At 43.4% G+C, this 26,383-nt stretch overlaps 1 protein-coding gene across 1 annotated transcript in view; it reads left to right on the plus strand.

Moving 5' to 3' along the window:
- Positions 1 to 26,383, plus strand: part of SLC25A12 (solute carrier family 25 member 12) — a 152,329-nt gene that overhangs the window by 99,759 nt on the left and 26,187 nt on the right. The window contains exons 11-12 of the mRNA XM_040441758.1: positions 1,536 to 1,688; positions 23,767 to 23,819. Of these exons, the coding sequence (XP_040297692.1) occupies positions 1,536 to 1,688; positions 23,767 to 23,819 (206 nt within the window). The remainder of the gene's footprint in view (positions 1 to 1,535; positions 1,689 to 23,766; positions 23,820 to 26,383) is intronic.

A 26,383-nucleotide genomic window follows, 5' to 3' on the forward strand; every position in this document is an offset into this window, starting at 1 on the left:
AGTATGACAGTGGGATGATAATTGCCATAGTCTATGAGCAAAGTAAAGTGAGGCTTCTTCTTGAAGGCCCTAATAGACTATGACATTATTTCAGTCTTGTGGGACGTTGTATCTTCACCTTTCACTGGAGATTATCCATAAATGGACCTTTTTACACGTTAACTGGACACGGAGCCTTAAAGGGGTTATCCCATGCTTAATGTAAAGAATGAAAACCAGACATCATATAGTACATTACAATCTCTTTCTAACAAACCTAGAACCAGCCCTGTATCTCACATGGATACAGAGATCTCCCCATACATTTTTTCAGTTGCTAGATTTATTTGAAGCTGGAAGCTCAGGGGTGTGTCCTTTTTCAGGGGAAAGCATGCCCTTTTGTAGGGGTGTTGTCACATTCGGGTGTGGAAGGGAAACACCACACCGAACATATGAGGGAAAGGGGTGAGGGAATAAGGCCTGGAAACTAGGGAAAGGAGATGGACACCTCCTAGTAAAACCCTAATCAAAGTCCTGACTAACTACCAGTATGAACAGACCCCAGAGATAGGTGAGTTCATACACAGGAATAATGTCCTAACTCACCCAATTGGACCCTAGTACTAATGTCAGGACTGAGACAAGCTGTTTCTCCAAAAGGAAGGACAAACGGGAGTCTCCCTAAGGCCTTAATACAAATGACAGGGAAATGCAACACTCAAAATAACCCAAACAAAATAAAAAAGGGAAAGAAAACACTTAACTTCAAGTGGCTATGGCAGCACCAGGAACTCAGCCGAGATCCACACACCAGCTATCCACAACTCAAACAGAAGCTATAAACCGCACAGCATTGTGGGAGAAACAACAATAAATAGAGAAGGTTAAATGACCACAATAGCCACACCTGGGAAAAGAAGGTGCGACAAGCACCAGAAACAACACAGACGTCATTTGATCCAAGCAGAAAACCTGTCAGATCAAACCATGTGTTGCCAGTGTCACCGATCTCCTGCCAACTGTCGCGGGAAACGTCCGTGACAGGTGTGTTCTTTCACAGGGCATGTCCTTTCTGCTGTAACTCTCTACTTGTACCTGTCAGAGCTTCTAACAGAAGGATCAGCTGGTGGTACTTGAAGGATGGAACTGAGCATGTGCGACCACCTTAGCAAGGTGGACAGAGAAAAAAGGAAAAGAACAAACAGCAGGTGGTGCGATAGAGATTCATTTCATTGAATAGCTCATTGACTATAGTAACTTTTTAATTACGGTATATGTAATTTCAGTATCCATGTATTCAGATCCAGGTACTGGTTTGAAAAATATAGAATATTTTTTGTGGGACAACCCCTTCAGTGAAAGCATACTCATACAGATGTTCGCTATGGTTCTATAGACTGCTTTGTTGTAGGTTGTAGAAAGCATTAATATACCCATATTAAATTTGCCTGTGCCCTGCAGATCATTATCATAGTTCTTCAGTTGCTAAAACAGTATATGGGATTCCTATACATATCGCCATTGAATATAACTTCTTTTTTTTATCATATTTCCAGCGGTGGGAGCGACAGCTGTTTACCCTATTGACCTTGTGAAGACTCGGATGCAGAACCAACGATCCTCCTTTGTTGGAGAACTGATGTATAAAAACAGTTTTGACTGCTTCAAGAAAGTATTGCGCTTTGAGGGCTTTTTTGGACTTTATAGAGGTATGTCTTGTATAGTTAATCCACAGCCTAATGTTAATTATTTTTTTTTAGGTGTCTGTATACTTCCATTACAGGCATTGTGTGGCAGTGTCCATATCATGTTAAAGGCACACTTTATATACTGTATATAGGACCAAAATTCTGTGCTGAATAATGGCATATTGTATCTTTATCAGGGTTGGAGTTACTTTTTGCATAACTCCAAATTCCCTGCTTTAAGGGCTTGTTCAGTTTCATGATATTGATGACCCACAGGTTATCAATGTCCAATCAGTGGGGGGTCCAACTCTCGGCACCACCGTCAATCAGATATTTCAAGGGGCTGCAGCAAGAGTTTACCTGCACACTGTCTACTTTGTAGTGGTGGTGCAGTGTAATTAGAGCTGTTCATCCCATTCAGCTGAATTGGAGAGAAGCCGCTATAAATGATAAAATGTTGGCTGTCGGTACCCCCAATTAGAGGATGCTTACTGTGTACCAACTTCTACGACTGCTATCAAAAGCAGTAATAAATCAGTCTGCAGTCATGTCCAAAACTCTGTGTAGTTGTGGCTGTAGGTGGAGAGCACAAGAGAAGTGGGGATTCAGTCCCATGCAGATGATTAGAGTGGCTGTCCAGAAAATATTCGATGCTCCATTCATGGGAGCAGGGAGAGAGCACAGGACCCCTGTTCTCATGATCAATGGAGGTTCTAGAGGTCATACCTCCAATGATCAGACATTTATCCCCCTAACCTGTGCATAGAGGATCTATTTGAATCTTGAGGCAACCCCTTTAATAGCTGATGACATTAACTTCCATATATGCTTATGAGGGTGAATCGCAAATTTCAGACTTTTACCCAATTTTGCGCCATTTCATGGGCTGGGAATAGCCAAGTGCTGTTCTTAGTTATCTCTGTGAGTCCTGTAGTCCTTCAATTGAGCAGCGGCTCATCTGCAGCTCCTTGGGCATGCTGTGAGGATAAATGGTATACTCGGGACCCCCATTTTAATGATTTTGGGGGGGCCCCATCCATCAGATGTTTATCACCTATCCTTTTAGTTAGGTGATAAATTTAGATTCTGGGACAACCCCTTTAGGGTTATTTGATAACCACCAAAATTATATTCGTGAAGACCTTAAAAGTAATTGCACCTCCCTGCAGATTACCATAATTAAAGGGTTTGTCCAGCATTTACTAAGTAATGCCGTATCTTCAGGATAGGCCTTTACTAGGTGATCAACAGGGGTCTGACATTGGAAGCAACGTTGTAGTAACGCACTCCCTCCACTACAAGGTTGAGGGTGCTGTCTAGTACTGGCGATGGAGCTACGCCCGAAATGGCTGATCCGCGGGGGTGCGCTGATTAACTAGTGACATCCTGTCCTGAGAAAAGGCCATCATTTAGTAAAGGCTGGACAACCCCTTTAATGGCAGCTAAAGTTGAAAACGATTCTCCCAAAAGTTGACCTTTTTAAGGTCAGTGTTCTTCACAAATGCATGAAACTGCCTTTGAACTGTTGTATAATATTCACTATATATAGAAATGATTGGAGTGTAGAGCATATATCTCTTGAGGTGCATTTTAAAGGAAACATTCATTATTACTCCCTGCATCATTGGCTGTTGTGGGGATGACAAAAGAGGGCAGACTACACCGGCTGTGTTCCACAGAGCAGCGGTAATGGATGGCGTGGGAGGATTGAAAAGCTGCAGAGCTCTATGTAACCTCGTGCATTCAGATGTGAATGTATTGGGTGAAATTGGGGATAATGAATAGAAGGTCTCATTTAGTTTCATAAGCTTTAATACATTTGGATAATATTAGTGACAATGGTAATAATTGGCATTGACTTTAAATCTCCATTGTAAGCGGTTTACTTTTAAGTGGTTTTTGTTGTTTTATTAAGCTATTTTTACATATGTGAATATATTATACCAGGTTAATGGAGTACTGTAATGCAATCTAAATAAAACATTTTATATAGGTGCATCTATTTCATCATATACGTTGAGTGTATTGCCTCCTCTTGTTTCTGTTGGACCAATAGGACATTTGGACATAACAAACAGTATAGGTGGGCATGCACACTCATCGGACTTGTTACTGAAATTCCATTACATACATTTCAGTAGGGTTGTTTTTGGCAGGACACACAAGGAGCAAAGAAAAAGGGGGTCAGTCAGCACATCCCATTCCACAGGTGCATGCTGCCATGGCTAGAAAACGCAGGAAAAAAAGGGTAATGCAGCAGCACTCTGAAAACACAATGTCCTAATCATAGAAAACATTCTAGTGCAAATGCTACACTTATTTTGCAAGTGAGATGCTTAGCACGTCAAGGCGATCTCTATTAGACGGGAACCTAACACTAAATCCTACCTGTTATGTGACATGATGGCCACCATAAAATACAGGGAGTGTAGGACACACGAGGAGTTCTACAGGTCCCATCCAGATGAATAGAACAATTGCAGGAATTCTGTATATACTGGATCTTTACACTGGCACAGATATCTAATCCTACAATATACAACTCAAGTGGCTGCCATAGAAGAAATTAAACAGCCAGTTAAAATTTCTCTCTGCAAAGTAAGACCCGGGAAGGCCTCCCATCCATAGATCTTAAGATCTACTTGGGCGGGCACTTGAAGGCTATGATGTACCAGGAAAGATGCAAAACGTAAATTGCTTAAAACAGCAAATTGGCAATTATGAGCCTGCCATTATTTTACAAAACAGTGGCTGCCATGTAGACTAGTGTTTCCAAACCAGGGTTCACAGGAACCATAGAGTTCTCCAGAACACCGCAACATCAAGACCTGTCACTTCGAGAGAGAACATCTCCATGTCTGTCTCTCTCTATCCCCCTCTCCGCCCAGAAAGAATCACAAAAAATTTGGGTTTGTATCAGAACTTTTTGGGAAATTCGGGACGAATTTCGAACGAGTAAAGTCGATTCTCTAATCGTTAAGGTAAAGCAGACTGCTCATAGATTCTTTGCAAAGCAGTAAACGTATTTGAGCCAAGTCATAGCACTGGACGAGAATTATAGGATGCTTTACACGCCCCTACACTGAGATTCTTTGAGGCAGGCAGGGTGGTAGAGTAGGAGCCAATGTTAGGTGGAGTCGCATTCTGTAGAAAAGTAACGACTCTGTCACGGTGTGGTTCACCGTGCCATGTGATGCCGTGCAGGCTGGCTGCATGCGCCCTGGCGTACTGGCTGCAGGCCGAAATCCTGTGCAGGCTGGTTGCTAGGGGCTGCGTGCTGGCTGCGGTATCTGGTGTGAAGCTGCCTGTGTACGTTTGTACCCCTTTGACTGACTGTATCTGTGTTTTCTGGCTGCCATGGGCAATGCTCGGTACTGCAGCCTTGTGCTGTGTTCTGGTTCCCTGACCTGTAAGGGTTAATCCTCACAGGTGCACTCGTTGGGTGGGTATTTCTCCCTGGTATCCGTGTGTTCTGGGTCAGTTCTGTTTTAGTTGATCTGTCGGTCAGTCTTGTTTGTTCTGTGCCTAGTTATGATGTTTCGCCCCTTGCTACTGACCCTTGGGGTCCCTGCTGCCGTTCATGTCTGTCCATGTTTCTGTGTGGTATTCCTTGTTCTGTGGTATTCCTTGTTCCGTTTGGTTGCTATCAGGGGCATAGCTAGACCTGACTGGGCCCCACAGCAACATTTTTATTTAAAATGCAACCTTTGAAAAAAACGATTTGTCTTTGTATCGACAGCTAAAGTTTTATTTTATTTTTATATTTCTGCCTAAAGAACTGAAGCTTCTTTTTCTGGTCGATGAACTGTAGTTTTTATTGGTCCAATTTTTGATCAGTAATATTCAATTTTTTGGGGTAACCAAAAAAATGTTGAATCGTGTTTTGATTGTTTTCAGTCACGGCGTACACTGTGCATGAAAATGTATTTTTATTTTTTAATAGTGAAGACACTTTTGAACATGGCAATGCTTTTTTTTATGTTTATTTATCTTTATTTAAAACATTGGGAAAGTGGGGTGTTTGGAATTTTCATCCCAGCCTCTACCCACTCTTTCCTCTGCCAGCCTCCAGTACTATAGCATGTAGTACATGGCAGCCTCCACTGCTTCGCCATGTACTAGTGCTTATTATGGCACACATACGCACGCACCCGTTGCCAGCTCAGGACCATCCTGGCATCACATGTATGTATATGTAACTTAAGAGTGCCATAATAAGCACTAGTAGATGGCAGAACAGCGAGCAGAGAGGGGAGGCTGCCATGTACCGCATGCTATAGTACAGGAGGCTGGCAGAGAAAGAATTGGGCAGAGGTTCTGATCTGGCTACTTGGCAGCTGCATGCTGAAGCTCTCAGCATGCAGCTGCCAGATGGCCATCGCAGCCTCTGCCAGCTTCCTATACTATAACAGATGCATGCCTTTTATTATATAGGAGGCTGGTGAGACTGGGATGGCAGCCTATGGCTGCACACTCCGGTCTTTGCCTGCTGCTGTACCTGGCCTTTCCTCCTCTCCACTCCCAGTCTGTGAAGTTCAGGAGGAAAGGGTCAACCACTTGGACTCTGCCCTCCTTCTTCCTTATGCCCAGAGAGGCCCCAGAACCACTATGCACTAGTGCAGCAGTAGGTAAGGCAAAGGGGGGCCCAGGCACATACCTGAAAAACAAGTGCTGTGCATGCCTGCTGTGCCTTTCTCCGCCGTGCTGCTGCTCCTCTCGTTTGCTTCTCCTGCTTGCTGCACCCCTTGAGGAGGACTTCACTTAGTTGGCGGGATGCAACTGCGCTACCTGATGAGATTAATTTACATAGCGTGCTGCCAGCTTGTTCTCTGGCTGGCAGTGCGCTATGCAGGCAGGCAGAAGAGGCAGCTCAACTCATCATCATGTATGGGGGCGGGCAGATGCTGGGCAGTGCGGGCACCCTTTTAATGAATGTGATGCAGAGTGGCTGGGCATGGTGAGTCGGCCCCTATGTGAAAATTTTAAAGTGTATATACAGCGAGGCACCTGGGGGCAGGAAGGAGCATCAGGGGCAGCGAGGCACCTGGGGGCAGGAAGGAGCATCAGGGGCAGCGAGGCACCTGGGGGCAGGAAGGAGCATCAGGGGCAGGAAGCAGCAGAGGGGAGCAGTGAGGCACCTGGGAGCAGTGAGACACCTGGGAGCAGAGGGGAGCAGTGAGGCACCTGGGAGCAGAGGGGAGCAGTGAGGCACCTGGGAGCAGAGGGGAGCAGTGAGGCACCTGGGAGCAGAGGGGAGCAGTGAGGCACCTGGGAGCAGTTAGGAACCCAATAGGCAGAGAGGCACCTGGTGGCAGTGAGGAACCTGGGGGCAGGAGGGAGCAGAGGCAAGCAGTGAGGCACCTGGGAGCAGTGAGACGAGCAGAGGGGAGCAGTGAGGCACCTGGGAGCAGAGGGGAGTATAAGGGGCATGGAAAACAACTAGTGCAGGGAGAGGAAGGACTCTTGCAAGAATCTGTTTAGGAGTGCACAGGTCTCTTCCCCTTGGATCACACCAGCCAATCAGCGCACCCCTTTTTATCCTGATGCTCATTAGTTAGCCTGCTCCTTTCTAAGGGGGCGGTCTCTTACTTTGCTGAGATGTTCCTGGTGCGGCCATCTCCAGCACTGCTTCTGGTTGATTCCATGTGCAGTGCCGTTGATCCTCTCAGCAATGGGGAATAGATCTGCTAGGAGCACAGCTGGGGCTGAGATCGCCACACGGACCAGGGAGAGGAGGCAGCCTTATAAAGTAAACTTAATAGTGCTGCTGTCATTTGCCTACTGTTTGTCCCCAGCCCTGTGCTCCCGGGCCCCTTTTGAGCTGGGACCCCGAAGCAGCCGCTTCCCTGGTAGCTACGCCACTGGTTGCTATGTTATGTCTTTGCCTGTTCATGTCTGTATCTGAATCTGTCCAGAGCTGTATCTGCGTCTGTTTCTGTTGCCCTGTTTATGTTCTTGTTTGTGGCAGTTTACTCTGCTTCTGTTCATGTCTGTTTGTCCGCCTGCAGAAGTGGGTTCCTGGCTTCCCCGGAGGGGGAATCGTCATCCGTGTGCAGCTCTGCCTGGGGCTGTTTATCTCCCACTGCTTCTGGCTCTGTCCTGTCTATTCCTGGTTTCTGTTCATGCCTGTACTTCTGTTCATGCCTGTACTTCTGTAGATACCTTCATAGGTATCTCCTGGTCCTCCTGACCAGTTGCTACTGTACGGGTGTGGCTCTGGAGTGGCACCTGGCAGCTACCCTAACGGCAAAGTCTATCCCCCGCCATCATGGGCCCTAGTGAATTCCAGGTAGCTGCTTAGTCACGCCCCTTCTGGGTACATACTGTCAGTAGCACAATGGGTTTTCACCCGCTGATCTGTACAGGACTCTACGGCACGTCTGTCATTGTCATGTGCTTCTGTTACTTTGCATTAAAGTTTCCGTGTTACCTGTATTCTGTTTTGCCCGTGTCCTGCCTTGCCTGACGTCTCGGTGGTTCCTTCGCGGGATCTCCGGCACGTTACAGACTCCAACTCTTAAAAGTAAAAAGTATTGCATGATTTATACAAAATTTACTTTAATATGAATTTAGTAAAGTTTAGAAATTTCACACCTCTAAATTTTACGTTCTATCAGTCGAAGGCCCCAGAAACAATGATATCTAGGAGAGCTTCGGAGTCAGTTTTTGGTGGTTGGAGTGGGGAAAAATAGAGTCCAAGTGAAAAGTTTGGCTTTTTGAAGCCACAGCTCTGGAAACAGGAATGATATAAGGCCCCTTTCACACGGGAACACCTGCGATTTTTCCGCGCGAGTGCAAAACATTGTAATGCGTTTTGCACTCGCGTGAGAAAAATTGCGCATGTTTGGTACCCTAACCCGAACTTCTTCACAGAAGTTCGGGCTTGGGATCGGTGTTCTGTAGATTGTATTATTTTCCCTTATAACATGGTTATAAGGGAAAATAATAGCATTCTGAATACAGAATGCATAGTAAAATAGCACTGGAGGGGTTAAAAAAAAATTAAAAAATAATTTAACTCACCTTAATCCACTTGATCGCGAAGCTCGGCTTCTCGTCTATCTCCTTTGTTGAACAGGACCTGTGGTGAGCATTAATTACAGGAAAAGGACCAGTGGTGACGTCACATCACATGATCCATCACCATGGTAAAAGATCATGTGATGGATCATGTGATGACCGGAGTGACGTCATCACAGGTCCTGTTCCTGTAATTAATGCTCACCACAGGTCCTGTTCAACAAAGGAGACAGACGAGAAGCTGGGCTTCGCGATTAAGTGGATTAAGGTGAGTTAAATATTTATATTTTTTGTTTTAACCCCTCCAGCGCTATTTTACTATGCATTCTGTATTCAGAATGCAATTATTTTCCCTTTATAACCATGTTATAAGGGAAAATAATAATGATCGGGTCTCCATCCCGATCATCTCCTAGCAACCGTGCGTGAAAATCGCACCGCATCCGCACATGCTTGCGGATGCTTGCGATTTTCACGCAACCCCATTCACTTCTATGGGGCCTGCGTTGCGTGAAAAACGCAGAATATAGAGCATGCTGCGATTTTCACGCAACGCACAAGTGATGCGTGAAAATCACTGCTCGTGTGAACAGCCCCATAGAAATGAATGGGTCGGTATTCAGTGCGGGTGCAATGCGTTCAACTCACGCATCGCATCCGCGCGGAATACTCGCCCGTGTAAAAGGGGCCTAAGGGGTTTTCCAGGAGTGGAAACATTTTTCAGGGTTCTCCTGTGGTAATATCGTTGGGGCTCCATAGGTGTAGTGCATCAACAAAGAGATCCTTTTCTTTTCTATATATGTAGACTTTTGGATCACCCTGAATTATAGGATTATATTCAAAAGGTGTGAATACTATCTGAAGGATGCAAACACCAATAGCTAATTATCCTGGCATTAAGTGTATTCATATGAAGATATGGCCACTTACGATATCTGCTCTCATTGCCCCTTTCAGCATTCATTGGGTGCAGTAATGAAGTTCTGATTTGTCCTTTCTAGACTTCTGGTACGGAAGGGGGTCTGTTGCCATACAGGAGATGAGAAGGGGTGTGATAGCACTTTTTGTGACTTGTCTCCCTCATAATATTCAGTGGGTGTTCTCTTATAACGATTCATAGACCGTGGAGGGAGGATCGCTTTCTTTGTATTCTCTTCAACTCCCCTTGCATCTAATAAGTACCTTTCTCCTACACAGAAGTCTGTTAAATTACTGACATGGGGATGGAAATCGAGGCAGATTCATTATCTATTGGCTGCTTTCCTCTTGGTAAATGTTAAAAAGAAAAAGGCTCATCCCTCTCCTGTCCTTGGTACATCAGTGATTTGTTATTTATATGCTCCGTGAATGGAAGCCAGGAAATCAGTATTCACCGTTAGACAAAGTCAATTTCACTTACTCATTGTGGATTCCGGGTTCTGAGAATGTAATGGATGTATCTATAGGTTTCGTTGCAAAAGTGCAATGCTGTGGGTCACTGAGTTCTTGCTCAATTTTCGGGAGAGATTGATTTCCTCTGGTTTAAGTTGACTTTTTCAGGGTGGGAGGAGGGCCTTTTTTTCCTTTCTTTTTGATCATGATAGAAACAATAATATTTTACATGAAGTGTGATGCCACCACTTATAGGCTGAAATTTACTATTGATGACCTTGCCATACATGTACGCTGATATTTTTGCGGTGGGCTGTATGCATTGGGTCATCTTACATCTTGAAAGGTCATTTCTCAGCAGATTTGTCACTGGCTGACCTGTTACATGTGCGCTTGGCAGCTGAAGACATCTGTGTTGGTCCCATGTTCATATTTGCCCGCATTGCTGAGAAAAATGATGTTTTAATATATGCAAATGAGCCTCTAGGAGCAACGGGGGCGTTGTCATTACACCTAGAGGCTCTGCTCTCTCTGCAACTGCCGCACCCTCTGCACTTTGACAGGGCCAGTGAAAACGTCATCACACCTGCCCCTACCAATCAAAGTGCAGAGGGTGCAGTAGTAAGAGCAGAGCCTCTAGGTGTAACGGCAACGCCCCTGTTGCTCCTAGAGGGTCATTTGCATATATAAAAACATGTTTTTTCTCAGCAATGCCAACACATATGAACATGGGACCATCACAGATGTCTTCAGCTGCCAAGCACACATGTAACAGGTCAGCCAGTGTCACAGGTACAGATCTGCTGACAGATTCCCTTTAATGAAAACTTATCTCTATAGGTTGTTTTTTTCCCCTTGAGGAGGAGGGTGTCTCCTTATCCACATTCGTCCATAGTAGAGAGGCAGGTGGCTCCTGGGCCCCAGTGCACAGACTACTTCATCTTCCATTTAGATTAATGTCGACTTCTTACGGAGAAGCATTTGGCACCAGCCCCACCTATAGCTACACCTCTGGCAGAGCATGCTATCAATATGATAAATATGTGGGCTAACGCCACGTATTCTTGCATATGATTTTTTTAATAAAAAAGTGATAATGGGGAGGCATGGTGGGAGTCCACTGTTCTTCATATACAATAAGAAAGCTCACTATTGCTTTCCATAGCATTGGCACCATTTAAACTATTCTAAACAGTAGCTCAATCAGGACCATGTAAAACGTAATGGGGGTAATTTTTTTATTTTTTTTAAAGACCGGCGTTTTAGAGACAGTTCTTAATAACTCCTATAGCTGGAGGTGGAGATGCCGACCTCTACATAACTTCAGCGCATCCAGCGCCAGTCGAAATAAGCCTTGGACGCCTCTGATTTTGTTGCTAGTTCACGGTTTATCCTTCCTTTGACCACGTCTGGTAGGTATTAACTATTGTATACCAGGACCACCCCGCAAGGCCCGCCATTTAGAGATGTTCTGACATCACAATATGTCCCTTGTAAAAGTAAATTATATCTTTACACGTGCCCGTTTTGCTTGCTTACCAACACATCAACTTCAAGAGCTGACTGTTCACATAGCCCACCCCTTGCTAGGTGGCATTGCAACCAGATAATCAGTGTTTGGACATTATAGCACAGACCTAGGCAACGTTAATATGTAATATATCTTTATGCATAATCTCTAAGTGACGTGACACTATTCATTGGCGAGGACATGTTGACTGTACACAGTGCAAGTGTTCTTTGCCTCTGGCAGGACACTCCTTTCAAGTAACGCCAGTCCTGTCATCTATAAAAACATTAAATCTGTGTATTGTCATCTCCAGCCACTTGTTAGCTTTGTTTGCAGCTTTGTTCTCACTCCCTAAAGAAACCGTAACTTTATATATTTTTTCTAATCACTACAACCATTTAAGGGTTATAGCCGTCCCTGCTGAACCCTATATTGTCTGCTTCCACATTAGTACTAATCCGGCTTATGCTTTTCCTCCTAACACGACAAAATGCATCCTCCTACTCACGCCCTGTCCATCATTTATTAACCCGAAGGGAGGGAGGTTTAAAATCACCAGGTAGTCAGACAGGACTTCTATACATAATCTGTATTCTGGAAGGTATTGTCAGCCTTCTTTCCCCCCCCCCCCCCCCCCCCCCCTCCTCCTCCAAACATATTTAATTGTCTTGAAGCTGTTGAGAATGTTTATGGGAAATTTTAGTAAATTGTTCAAAACCTTGATCTTCTATTCTTCAAAGGAGAGATTATGTCAGATTTTACACTCTGAGTACTCTAATTGCTTTGCTCGACCTATGTGTGTAAAATAGACTTTCCAATTGTATTATTTCTTTTTAAGAAACCTAATTAGGCTTTTTTTTTTTTTTTTTGCACAACAGTGAAAAACTTTTATGGCACTACCATTCTCTTAAAGGTGTTTTCCCAGATTTTGATACTGATGACCTAGGATAGGTCATCAGTACCTGATAAGTGGCATTCTGACACTCGGGACCTCCGCCGATCAGCTGTTTGAGAAGGCACCGGCGTTTGTGAGCGCCGTGATCTTCTCAAAGCTTATCAAGCACAGCGCCGTACATTGTATAGCGGCTGTGCTTCTTATCGCGCTCAACCCCATTCACTTTTATGTGCCATTGCCTTCTCGAACAGCTGATCATGGGGGCCCTGGGTGTTGGACCCCCACTGATCAGGTACTGGTGACCTATCCTGAGGATAGTTCATCAGTATCAAAATCTCAGAAAACCCCTTTAATGTCCGTCGCACAGCCATCAAAAAATAGGACATGGCCTACAGCACATATACAAGTCAAGGAGGCTATTTTTAAATGGCCGTTTTTCAGAAAAGTATCAGTGTTAAACAAACATTTTTACCATTTTAATGGCCTTTTTTTCTTCATTGTCCTACAAATATAGTTGTCATGGTAGGGAGCGGTGAACCCTGAACTACCCATCCCATTGTCCCTACCTACTTGTACGATCCCACAACTGGTCAACAGTCCCTTCCAAAATAAGTGCGGGGGCCTGTAAAGAAAAAAGAACCTAGTGACAGATCGACAACCATGTGCAGTTATAAGTGGAACAAACTAGCTGGGTCAGACCAGGAGAGACCAATATAAACCGAATCAGAACCATTAAGAACCGGAAGCAGAAATGATACCAATCCAGAAGTTGGAACCAGAAAGACATGTCAGGATCCAAATGGTCAGCCAAGAATCAAAGGTCATGGTCCAAGCAGGGTCAGAATACCAGGAGAGTCAGGATTAGATGAAACTCTAGTGAGAAATCCCAGAAAGAAGACACCGATCACAGGAAACCTGTGGCCAGTGGGTTGCCTGGTCTCACTTCTTGGTCATGTGACACGTCTGGCATCACATGACTGATGACATCAGCGGCCCGGACATGTCAGTGCCACTTCCAATTGGCTGGTGCTTCCTGCACCAGGATACCCAGCCCCATCGTCCTGACAACTGAATGCCGACCGTGCTACCTGCGGAGGAGCATGCCTACAATGTTTGGCACAGAATCAGCTTTTTTTTTTCAGCTTTTTTATTTGGCTTGTTTTTTGATGCAGGTTTTTGATTTTTATTTTTTTAAACCAATGGTTGTTTACTTCAGTACAAAACTGCATTTTCAGCTCGTGGCTTGTGACGAGGATCTACGCCATGAACCACGCCGGAAATTCACACATACACAGCGTTTATTTTAAGCTTCCCATTTATTTTAATTGGAGATTCAGCACAGATTCCTCCCCAAGATAGGGCATGCTACTTCTTCTTTTCCAAGCTTTTTCATTCCGATTGAAATGAATAGGGGACTGTTTGTTTGTTTTTATATCTGAATTTGTCATGACATCAGTTCCAGGAAGCTGAGATATGTGGGGTTGTTTGTTGGGAGCCCCTGTAATCTCTCTTCACGTGCCTGTGACATGGAGGAAACCCTTTTGTCATTAGGAAATGTTTTTCTTGACCAACATGATACTGACCCTGTAAGGTCAATAAGACCATTAAAAAGATTTTTATATACAGTACAGACCAAAAGCTTCAAGAGGTAGTCCCCTGAAATGGTTTTCACTTCACAGGTGTGCCCTGTCAGGTTTAATAAGTGGGATTTCTTGCCTTATAAATGGGGTTGGGACCATCAGTTGCATTGAGGAGAAGTCAGGTGGATACACAGCTCATAGTCCTACTGAATAGACTGTTAGAATTTGTATTATGGCAAGAAAAAAGCAGCTAAGTAAAGAAAAACGAGTGGCCATCATTACTTTAAGAAATGAAGGTCAGTCAGTCAGCCGAAAAATTGGGAAAACTTTGAAAGTAAGGGCTATTTGACCATGAAGGAGAGTGATGGGGTGCTGCGCCAGATGACCTGGCCTCCACAGTCACCGGACCTGAACCCAATCGAGATGGTTTGGGGTGAGCTGGACCGCAGAGTGAAGGCAAAAGGGCCAACAAGTGCTAAGCATCTCTGGGAACTCCTTCAAGACTGTTGGAAGACCATTTCAGGTGACTACCTCTTGAAGCTCATCAAGAGAATGCCAAGATTGTGCAAAGCAGTAATCAAAGCAAAAGGTGGCTACTTTGAAGAACCTAGAATATGACATATTTTCAGTTGTTTCACACTTGTTTGTTATGTATATAATTCCACTTTTTTTTTTATTAAACATACTTAATACTTCAAGTGCTTATCCTGACTTTTTAGATATTGATGACATATCCTCAGGATAAAAACCCCAACAGTCTGATATTGATGACCTATCCTGAGGATATCTCATCAGTATCTATAGCCCGGGCAAGTCCTTTAATTCAAAAGGGATCTTAAAATTGTTGAAGCATTTTGCAGGTTGTGCTACGTACCTCTTTGTAGCTGGCAATAAAGATCAGCTACATTCACACACATTGTGTAGTTTCTGATGCCGGCATACTGCAGCTTTGCTTCTATATACTTGAAGGGAGCTGAGCTGCAGTACCCCGGCACGGCCACTACACTGTGAATGGAGCTGTGCTCAGTACACGTTGTAGCATCGCAGCTGATCGGTGGGCGTGCTGGGTGTCGGGGCCCCCACTGAAGTGATATTGATGACTTATCCTGAGGAAAGGTCTTTAAAGGGGTTATCCCACTTCGCATTTTCATACTTACCTGCTGCCAGCACGCCGTTCACTTCCTGGATTCTGGCTGGGGGCGGGCTTGATCTTGATTGAAGTCGTCGCCCGGCCCGGCCGCGTGCTGGACTGGATGCGCAGTATAGTACAGAGCCGGCATGCGCGTTCGCGGCTCTGTACTATTCTGGCCAGGATGAAGTCACCATCTCGCATGCGCGGCGTGCGTGTTCAGGACAGCGACCGTCCCGGCCGGGAGAAAAGATGGAGTCTTCTGCGCAAGCGCGGCCACCGGGATTCCGGAGAAGATTGGTGGCCGTAATCAGGGGAGATCGAATGACAACAATGAGGTAAGTGGGGATGAATTTTCTCCTAAACGGTGGGAATTGGTTAATCAAATATATTTACAAAAATGATCACTGTCAAATCATTAACAGATTTAACAGTGATCATTATGATGGGAATACCCCTTTAAGATCTATAGCTTGGACAACCCCTTTAATTCGAAAGGCCTCTTAGAATTGTTGAGACATTTTTAAGGTTGTACTGCGTAACTCTTTGAAGTTGGACAATAAACACATCAATTTTCCACGTTCTATATTTTCTGCTGTTAAAGGGGATGTCCCACGATAAGAACTTATCCCCTATCCACAGGGGCTATGTACAGTGCCTTGCAAAAGTATTCACCCCCCTTGACTTTTTTCGTATTTTGGTGCCTCACAACCTGGAATTAACATGGATTGTTTGAGGATTTGTATCCTTCAATTTACAGAACATGCCCACAACAAATATGACTAAATAACAGAAAAAGTCAATGTGCATAACTATTCACCCCCCTAAAGTCAATACTTTGTAGAGCTACCTTTTGCGGCAATCGCAGCTCCAGGTCGCTCTTGTGAACAGCAATCTTTAAGTCTGACCACCGATTTTTCTTTTGGATTGAGATCTGGGCTTTGACTAGGCCATTCCAACACATTTACATGTTTCCCCTTAAACCACTGAAGTGTTGCTTTAGCAGTGTGTTTGGGGTCATTGTCCTGCTGGAAGGTGAACCTCCATCCTAGCCTCAAATCACGCACAGAGTGGAACAGGTTTTTCTCAAGAATATCCCTGTATTTAGCACCATCTATCTTTCCCTCAACTCTGACCAGTTTCCTAGTCCCGGCTGCTGAAAAACATCCGCACAGCACGATGCTGCCACCACCATGTTTCACTGTGGGGATGGTGTTCTTTGGGTGATGTGATGAGTTGGGTTTGCACCAGACATAGCATTTTCTTTGATGGCCGAAAAGTAAAATTTTAGTCTTATCAGACCAGAGAACCTTCCTCCATACATTTTGGGAGTCTCCCACATGCCTTTTCGCGAACTCACAACGTGCCTTTTTGTTTTTAGCTGAAAGTAATGGCTTTCATCTGGCCACTCTGCCATCAAGCCCAACTCTATGGAGCGTACGGCTTATTGTCGTCCTATATACAGATACTCCAGTCTCTGCTGTGGAACTCTGCAGCTCCTCCAGGGTTACCTTAGGTCTCTGTGCTGCCTCTCTGATTAATGCCCACCTTACCCGGTCCATTAGTTTTGGTGGGCGGCCGTCTCTTGGCAGATTTGCTGTTGTGCCATGTTCTTTCCATTTAATCATGATAGATTTGATGGTGCTCCTGGGGATCATCAAAGATTTGGATATTTTTTTATAACCTAACCCTGACTTGTACTTCTCAACAACATTGTCCCTTACTTGTTTGGAGAGTTCCTTGGTCTTCATGGCAGTGTTTGGTTAGTGATGCCTCTTGCTTAGGTGTTGCAGCCTCTGGGGCCTTTGAAAAAAGGTGTGTATATGTAATGACAAATCGGGTGACACTTAGATTGCACACAGGTGGACATCATTTCACTAATTATGTGACTTCTGAAGGTAACTGGTTGCACCAGAGATTTTTATGGGCTTCCTAACAAAGGGGGTGAATACATACGCACATGCCAATTTTCTGTTTTCTGTTTCTAAACAATAGTTTTATTTTTATATTTTTCTTATTTCACTTCACCAACTTAGACTATTGTGTTCTGATCCATCACATAAAATCCAGATTAACATAACATTGAATTTAAGGCTGTAATGTAACAAAATACAAAAAAAGTCAAGGGGGTGAATACTTTTGCAAGGCGCTGTATCTGTTCAGTGGGGGGGGGGGGTCCAACCGTTGGGACTCCTACCAATAACAAGTGTGATGTGGTCATACATTCACGCTGACGCTCCAGTCTGTTCTATGGGACTGTTGAAGAGAAGCCGGGTACATAGCTCGACTATCTCCAGCAGTCCCATAGGGGTCATTGGAGCGACAGCCTGCATGCATAACTGCTGCTGCATTCACTCCGTGGACTCCAGTAGCTCATTGATGTGGGCCCCAGCGGTTGCACCCTCACCAATCAGATTTAACTCCTATCCTGTGGTAGGGGATAAGTTCTTTTGGTGACACAACACCCTTTAAAAGGACATAGATTGCTAGATATCCATTGTTTGTCCATCGCTGTGCATGTTTTTATGGTTTGATATTACCATGATCGAATCGGTTATTGAGGAACGATCGAGAAGAACAAGAAACAAGTCCATTTTTGGCCAAGGGAACAAGTTTATGTTCTTGTGGGATCTCATCAATCAACTACGATTGTCTGCGGCCAACTTAAGTAATGCCATTGAATTTCCCACCTCCCCCCAGTGTGTAGGTGACAAGTACACATGAGGTTCCCTTAGATTTTCATTGCTTTTGAAAAGAATTCTTTTTAATTCTCGTTAACAAAGATTGTAGGTGTTTTATGATTGAGTTGAAATGATTGTGTGGCTGTGAATGTGTCAATGATTTATTTTATGCTATGTGAAAGACATATGCAGCACAGCTGGAGGATGTGTATATGCTTATTATAATTTATGGTGTTTAATATTACAGATACCACGTACAGTAGGTATGTGAGCATCAGAAGGAAATGACAGTATCTACGGCTGCAAACCTGGGAAAGAACAAAAAAAAATCATCATTGGGGTTAAGGGGGGAAGTTGGGTATTTAACATATAGGACAGTTTTGCTGATCTATTCCTGACCCATGCGATGCTCTTGTGCCGCAGACAAGACTGATGCAATTCCTTGACATTCACTATGCCTTTCAGAAACATCTAAGTTTCATTAAAATGTAAAAAGATTGTATATCAGTGCACATATTCAGAGCTTTAAAGGGCTATTCCACTGTAAAGAAATGATGTAGGACTTTGTTTTGAGGGTGGAGTTTAAAGATGAAAAAGGAGTGCTCGTCTCATGGATCCCCCGCCGCTCCTGTACAAATGCTGCCCAGTATCCGGTCTCTCTCTGCTTCGTGATCCAGCGACAATGTTCCAACACGGGGATCCCTGGAGCCAGTCATCGTCTGTAGCAGGTCACTGCTGCAGCCGGCGAATGGCTTCAGTAGTCCCATGCCCCTGTGTTAGAACATCTTAACTGTTGGCCGAAACGGGCGTTTGACCAAGAGCTATTGAGGTTGCATGGACATCATATCAGTTGAACAGAATTGTCTACTATTGCGTATTATCATTTATTAAAAAATTACCTTCAAGTGATGACTTCAAGTCCATTGGTTAGGGCGGTGTTGATATCAAAAAGGTGGCAACCTTAAAGGTGTTATTCCATAGTTATAGTAAAAAATGCATATAAGACATCATATAGCATTTGACCATCTCTTTCCAACAAAGCTAGAACCAGCCCTGTACCTTACATGGATCCAGAGATCTATTCATTCCCTGCCTCTCCATTTATTCTCTTTCAGACCAGTACACCCCTAACGTATTTCCAGCTGTCCCATAGAGAATGAATGCTAGGTCCGCCCCCCCCCCCCCGCCCTATTTTCACAAATATGACAAATTTCTATGAGGTTCTTCAGGCATCAAGCTCATGGATTTCTGCACGCTGCTTCAGATAAACTGGATGGTTGCAGAAATGTAAATATATTCTAAAAGAGAAAATTTATTAGTTCCCGTAAGAGGGAGATAGCTTATGAAATGTAATAAGATGCATTATACCCAGGCAGTGATGATTGCCATTTGATAAGACATTTTCAATAATTCCACCTAGTAACCAAGCTTGGAGGATGTAGGCAGGGACTCTCAGACTTGCTGCAGCCCCTTCATTGTTTATCTCTGTCTACATGCATGCCACTTACTTAGTATGAGGATAGACCATCAGTATCCTGAAGATAGGCCATCAATATCCTGACCCTAGAAAGCCCTAGAAATGTTGCTAAATCAGAGACTGATGCAGCCAGAGAAAGAACTGTATAGGTTATGAGCAATTTTGCATAAATGCTCCCCCCCCCCCCCATACGTGGTCCTCGCCAACAATGAGGGGGATCTTGTCTGTCGTGTCGTGTCTTGAGAAACACTGGTCTAAACAAGAGTCGATGAGTTTGGGATAGCCGATTGCTCCACTGAAAAGCATTATAGGAGAATTTAATAGGAGGGTCAGTTCCAATTCCAAGTACTGAGTGTTGGCTCAAAATTTGTGCATTGGTCAAGTAAATACATGTCCTCTAGTTGGAGACATGTAGGATCTGGTAGTTTCAGGGAGGGTAGGGTTTCAGTGGGGTATTCCAAAATCTGATATCTCTAGGTAAGGGAGTCTCAACATATACGTGTTGGATGTTACACACCTAAACCTTACCACTACTGGTGGACAGTCAATGGCTGCCTGGTTCTCTTGTGTTGTAAAAAACAGATACAGTGGCTTCAGATTTAGGAAGTGCTCAGCTTTTCATATAAATTCACTGGGAGAAGGGATTGTCCAGGATTAGGTTTTAACCACTATTTTTCAGATATATTTATTAGTCTACATTAAAATTAAAAAAGCTATCCTCCAATAAAAGGGACAGCATGACACACATACACAATTGCCAAGAGCTGGTCAGAAGTGAGTTGATTGCTGCATTCAATAAACAATGCATTTGCCTGATGTACTCTCACATCCTTGGCAGTTCTGGCGGTGCTTTTGTCAAACGTCTTGCCTGCCAATTCCTTATTCCTGGCTTGACTGATTATTCATAGTCATAGCTTGGAGCAAGAATGGTGGGCCATGTGTCCTAATGGTTGCCAAACACATCAGATGTATGTTTGCAGCATCCACTGATTTCAGAAAGACCAGTAGGCCATCCAATGTATATTTGCCATTCAGCTTTTTCCCCGACATGCCAATGCTTTTGTTTCCAAAGGAGATAAGCGGCCACCAGAGGGGGTCTGGCAAAGACTTACTTTCCTCTCTCTATTGAGAACACATGCACGCTCCATATGTATGGGGGTCAGAAGCAATGTCATTTGTATGGCCAGCCTTGGTCCTTGATGTCTGTTGGGGTTGGGGAGTGAGGTTTTGACAAGCTATTCTGCCATGACCAGACTACTTAGATACAGGACTCGGGCACCAAACTGAATATTTGTCTCTGGTGAAGAAAATCCTAGCCATGGTTCTTGAGATCGCCTATATGGCAAAGTGTATGTGTTAGATGTATTTTTATTACTAGTCTTATTTATTAGCCATCATGTCCATCATGTATCACCCACCTATCGCTGTGCTGTACAGACAATGCTATTCTACATAATTGTCACTTTAAATTGCATCTTTTAAAGACAACCAGCAATCAGAGGAGCTCTCTGGGCAGAAAATAGCTGCTCTCCATGTGGTACAACGTCAGGAATGTTTCTATTTAACACACATCTGCAGTGGGGTTGAGACTGAGGTTAGAACACACATGCTATGAAATCGGTCGGGTCCCAGAGTAGTTCATCCTGACTATTTTTCAAGTTTGCTTTAAAAAAAAAAAAGAAGTTTTGAGCCAACATGTGTTATTGAAATATTTATCATTTATGTGCATTTTAATCAAGATATGAATATAGATCATTGTGTAATTTAGAAGTATATCTTGTTGCACAATTTGACATAAATTACCTTTTGAATTTCCCCAAAATTTCCTTAAAATAAGAAGCTAAATACAGATTAAATTTCTTATCGGAATAGAAAACAAATAAGTGTTTCTTTTACATTTTGTCTCGGTCATTTGGTAGCTTCTTTTCTTTTTCAAGGAAGTTTTATTTTCCATGACTGTTTAAAAATTCTGCACCTACCAGGTTTCATTTATGACTAGATTAAAGGAATTGCATTTTACACGTTGACAGGACTTGGTTGTGGTTTTCCAATCACTTAATTTTTGGAACTGTTTTTTTTTCTTTTGTGTAAGAAATTTTTAACTAATTGGCTAAATTGTACCACTAGACAAAAACTGAAAATGTACCCTTTGACTAGAGTAATAGAGCTGTATGTGCCCTTAAAGTTTCACTTTCCTTGGAAGTACTGTCTACAGCTAGCTCACAACTAAAGTCTTTTCCAGGTATGACAGATGCAGCAGTGCTGTCATAAGCCACCTAGGAATTTGTTGCGCTGGTTGACATTGTTTAAGTATTTCAAACAGTTGAAGGGTTCTGGTGTCAAATTTTTAAGGGAACCTGTCACCTGTACTCACTGAGGGCAGCAGAGTGTAGTGACAGACCCGCTAAGTTCAACGGTATGTCACTTCTAAGCTGGCAGCTAGCCTCCGGACTATGATTGGCAGGGTTCTCTCCTATGCACAACCAGAAAGAAACCCATCACTCATCATCTGGAGGCAAGAGAGGTTGGGGGACCGAAAGCCTCATGAGACTCCTCTCTTTCGCTGCACAGGTGTTGGGGTTGGCATGTCAGTACATTGCACGTACTGACTCCCAGCTCAGAAGTGACAGACCACTGAACTCAGTAGATGATTGACAGATCTAATGGTTATGAGGAACTCCCGATTTGGCAAACTGATTTTTTTGTTTGTTCACCCAATCCTTTTGTTCTCCTCCTAGCAGTTGCTTTCTCCTATCTCCCCATTAATAACACATACATGCTTGGCCAAACCGAACATGTATGGAGGAGTCAGTAGGGAGTCTGGATAGCTAGCTATTGAATACTTACGGCCAGCTTTACCTAGCAGTGCTCACTTACCCTAAGGGATTTGGAGTAGATACATGGTCAGAGTTTAGGGTAAAACCTCAATACCTATTTGGCTGGATGTAGTATTGGAATACCAGTTGGAGGAGTCCTTAGGTCAGGTTCTAGGCTTGTCAGAGGAAATTAGTTTTTAGTGTGCGCCTGGAGGGTATCGCATAGAATGTAGAATAGGGTTCCAGAACAGAGGGGACGCACAAGAAAAGTTGTGTGTGAAAGAAGGCGATTAGAGTGATAGAGAGGACTTTGTCATTGGCAGAGCAGGGGTTTCTTGTGAGATGGTATCTGTGAGCTAGAGAAGAAATGTAAGGCAGAGCAGAATTTGAAAGGGATTTGTGCAGTGAGGAATTTGAGCTGGATTATTATTGTTATCCTCTGGATAGGTCATCAGTATCTGATCGATCAGTGGAGTTCCGACACCTTGGACCCCCACAGATCAGTTGCTTCTGTAAGCGCCATGGCTTTCTTGCAGCTTTTCCTAGGCCAGTGACATCACGTTCATTGGTCACATGGCCTAGACACATCTCAGCCCCATTGAAATGAGTTGGCTGAGCTGCCATACCAAGCACAACCACTGTACAATATATGGCGCTGTGCTTGGTAAGCTGCAAGGAGGTTTGCGGCTCTTACAGGAGCGCTGGTGCCGTCTCATTCAGCTGATTCCCAGATATCGGACCCCCACTGATCGGAAACTGATGACCTATTACTAAGATAGGTCATCAGTTAAAAAGTCTAGGAAACCCCCTTTAAAAGTTTAGAATTATACTGCAGCAGTTGAGATACCGGAGTCCTTGAGTGTCTCTTTAAATTTTCATTAGGTAGAATATAGCCTGTTTATTAGGAAAATAAGTTTGTCGATACTATTAATGACTTGTGCATTGTTCAACGATCTGAAAAAAGCATACAATTTTCCCAGTTTCTTGCCTTTCTGAAACCTAAAATGACTGAATATTATCGAGCTGTGATTGAATATTATTCACGTTAATTAATCCATGGAGCGTTGTTGCCTTTTTCTCTGTGCATAATTCAAAAACACATTTCTTGCAGTTTGAATACATCTTTTATATTTATATTGTGCTTCCTTTGTATTGGGGAGCAATGCCTGTAATATTATATGAATATTTACATTTTATGGGACGACAGCATGGAAGCATTATGTAGTGGATTAATTGCCTCTCACTGGCAGCACAAACAGAATGATTATTAGCAGTGACATATTGGATGCTTTATGGATATTTACAGCAAGTGAACCGGCTCCTCCATATTAGAGAATTGCATCTACAGACATTCCCTAATTGACTTCTAGTATTTTGCCCCAAATAGCCCACGTTACTCATCATGTTCTCTAAGAAAGGGAAGGATTCTGATAAGAGATGTTGTGAAAGTCAGTCTTTATGTTCAAAAGAGCCAAATCAGACTGTACAGGTCTGTGCTGTAAGCCTGAAATCTAAGGTATTTTGGGATCGCGGCTGGAAATTTGTGAAAATCAAAAAGTAAAATGTATACGGTTATGTATGTACAATGCTAAAATGTTTTCTCTTCTACTTCTTGTTCAGGTCTGCTACCACAGCTTGTAGGAGTTGCACCTGAAAAGGCTATTAAACTGACGGTAGGTGGCTAGTTTTTTACCGTAAATCCACCCCATTGCCCGTATAAACATGTCAACCAACAGAAGATGTGTTTAATGGTATTTTTTTATGCATGATCATTTGTTATCCGCTTATCCCCCGTGTGCTGTAGACAAACAACATACTGTATGAGAGGAGCGGTTTAAATTAACAATCACAAGAACGATCATTCGTTCAACATCCTCCCAATAATTGCTTAGTAAGGTCCCTTTCAGACGAGCGAGTGTCACGCTCTGGACTCGCAGCGTGAGTATGCAGCAGCTCCCGTCCTGACCTCCTGAGCACTGCCGGGGTCACATAGCATTATATTGATTTTTGATGCTATGTATCCTTTAGAGGTCTGGAATGTATTGGATAGCACTGACATAATGCTGTCAATGCCATCTTATACATTCCAGAACTGTATGGGCTACATAGTATTATACTGATTTATGATGCTATGTGACCCTGGCAGTGCTCTGGAGGTCAGGACGGGTTTTCTCCCAGACACACATTGCGAGCCCGATGCGTGAGTCTTGCTCGTGTGAAAGGGGCCTAAGAATGAAAGTTAAAAGTGTTTACATTACTAGCTTTATGTCTACTGGGAATAGCACAAACAAGCATTTATTTTACTATTTATTAAACTATTGGCGCTGTTGTCCGATAGGTTCACTTTCACTGTCCACATTCACTTACACTGTGGACAGATTGCACATGCACTAGTTCACCGTCCACACCCTGTTTAAGTGAACGGATTCTGCTGATGAACGCGACCCTCCATCAGTGGCCATTTTCTCATGTAAATATAAATTATTCATCTTAAGCTATCAGCCATCAGCGCCAATAGTTTAATAGTGCATATTACTGGCTGCATGCAATACTGTTCCCAGCACATGTGCAGCTAGTAATGTAAACTCGCCAACCGCTTTAACCAAGCTCCTATATTGTTGAAAGGCACAAATTATGGGCATTAATGCAAAAGGACCCTTTGGGTACATGCACTCGGCAGTATAGTTTATGCTGATTTTCCTCCTGGATTTTCATGCAGTTTTCTGCACCACATCTGCATATGTTACTTGCGGGTTTTGTTGCAGATTTTGACACAGATTTGCCCCAGATCTCACTATTTGCATTGTGCAAACAATTGGCATGCTGCGACTTCCAAAATCTGTACCGCAGGTCAATTTGCACATGGACATTTTTTGCACTGTGTACATGAGAGTTTGAAAATATCATCCCCCCGAGGGACATTTTTAGCAGACTCCCCAACATGGCTGGACCAGTTTGACATGGGTGACGTGGCAGCTGTGGCCAATAACTAGCCTAAGTGTCAATGTTTCCCCATGCCTCATATCACTGTTTTTAGGCATAGAAATGTCTCAAACCTTTGCACAACTCCCATTATGCAATAAAATGTTTGACGTTTTAACTTTTATAGACACCCTTGCTACTTTAAAAAAAAAATTGGTTGCGGAGGGATGTGGACAGGACCTCCACAGCCCAAGTTAATCCACAATGTGCACCAGAAAACTTCTCCACCTCCTGGCCCTCGCTAGCACTATAAAAATGAAGACCCGCATACACAACACCAGTCTTGATAAATCCCCTATCTCTTGAATCCTTAAGATCATGCACGTCTTGTAGTAAAAATTGTTTTTCCACTGGACATGTGTTCCATGTACAGATCCAATCTTGACCACCAAATCTTATCTTCATTACTTTACACTTGGAAGAAGGTCAAATTGTTCCAAACTAAAGGCCCTATTACACGGAGCGAATACAGATTCTTGTGCATGTGAGCAAAAATGAACGAGAATCATGTGATGTAATAAGTATGAACGATACAAAGCCGAGCGAAAAATCGTTTGTTTCTCGTCCATCGTGATCTTTTAGCATGCTAAAAAATTATTGCTCCTCGTTAATAGATCTGTTCGTATAATATGGAGTCGTCTACCCGCTAGCAATCTCATACATGCCTTTTGACCAAGCGTCTGTCCCCCATCTTTACATGTAATAACAAGGAACGATTTGAATGAGTAACGACCCTAGTATGAACGATTTATCTGTGTATAATGAGCAAAATTTTCATTATTAATGAGTCACTACATCTTCGATCGTTTCTCGTGATCTGTAGGACATCTGCTGGTGTAATAGCACCTTAAGACCCTGAATCATCCTGTAATAAAACACCCTTATCTTTCTTTGTCTTGGATCATTTTTCATGTAATCACAAAATTGGGTTTCGGCTCCGCTATCCCTCTGAAGTTGACAATAGCAGACATATATCTTCAAAGTTTTGGTGTCCGACAGCCTATAATTTTGGCCATTTCTCTAAATTCGCTTGCTTATTGGCTCTCATTTGTTATATAAAGCAAAAAAAAAAAAGAAGAGAAACCAGTCGGGCGTTTCGTCATTTCTTCGGCTACGAGATGGGCCTGCGGAGCCCATTACAGTAGTGTGAAAGGCAGATTGCATCAGGTAGTGGCTTTTGTTTATAGACAGCATTATAAATTGTTATGTCTGTTTGTATAAAGGAGCGGCGCTGCCAATAATCTGCTGGAAGAAA

Source organism: Bufo bufo, chromosome 7 (genome assembly GCF_905171765.1).
Source record: "Bufo bufo chromosome 7, aBufBuf1.1, whole genome shotgun sequence".
Lineage (NCBI taxonomy): Eukaryota > Metazoa > Chordata > Amphibia > Anura > Bufonidae > Bufo > Bufo bufo.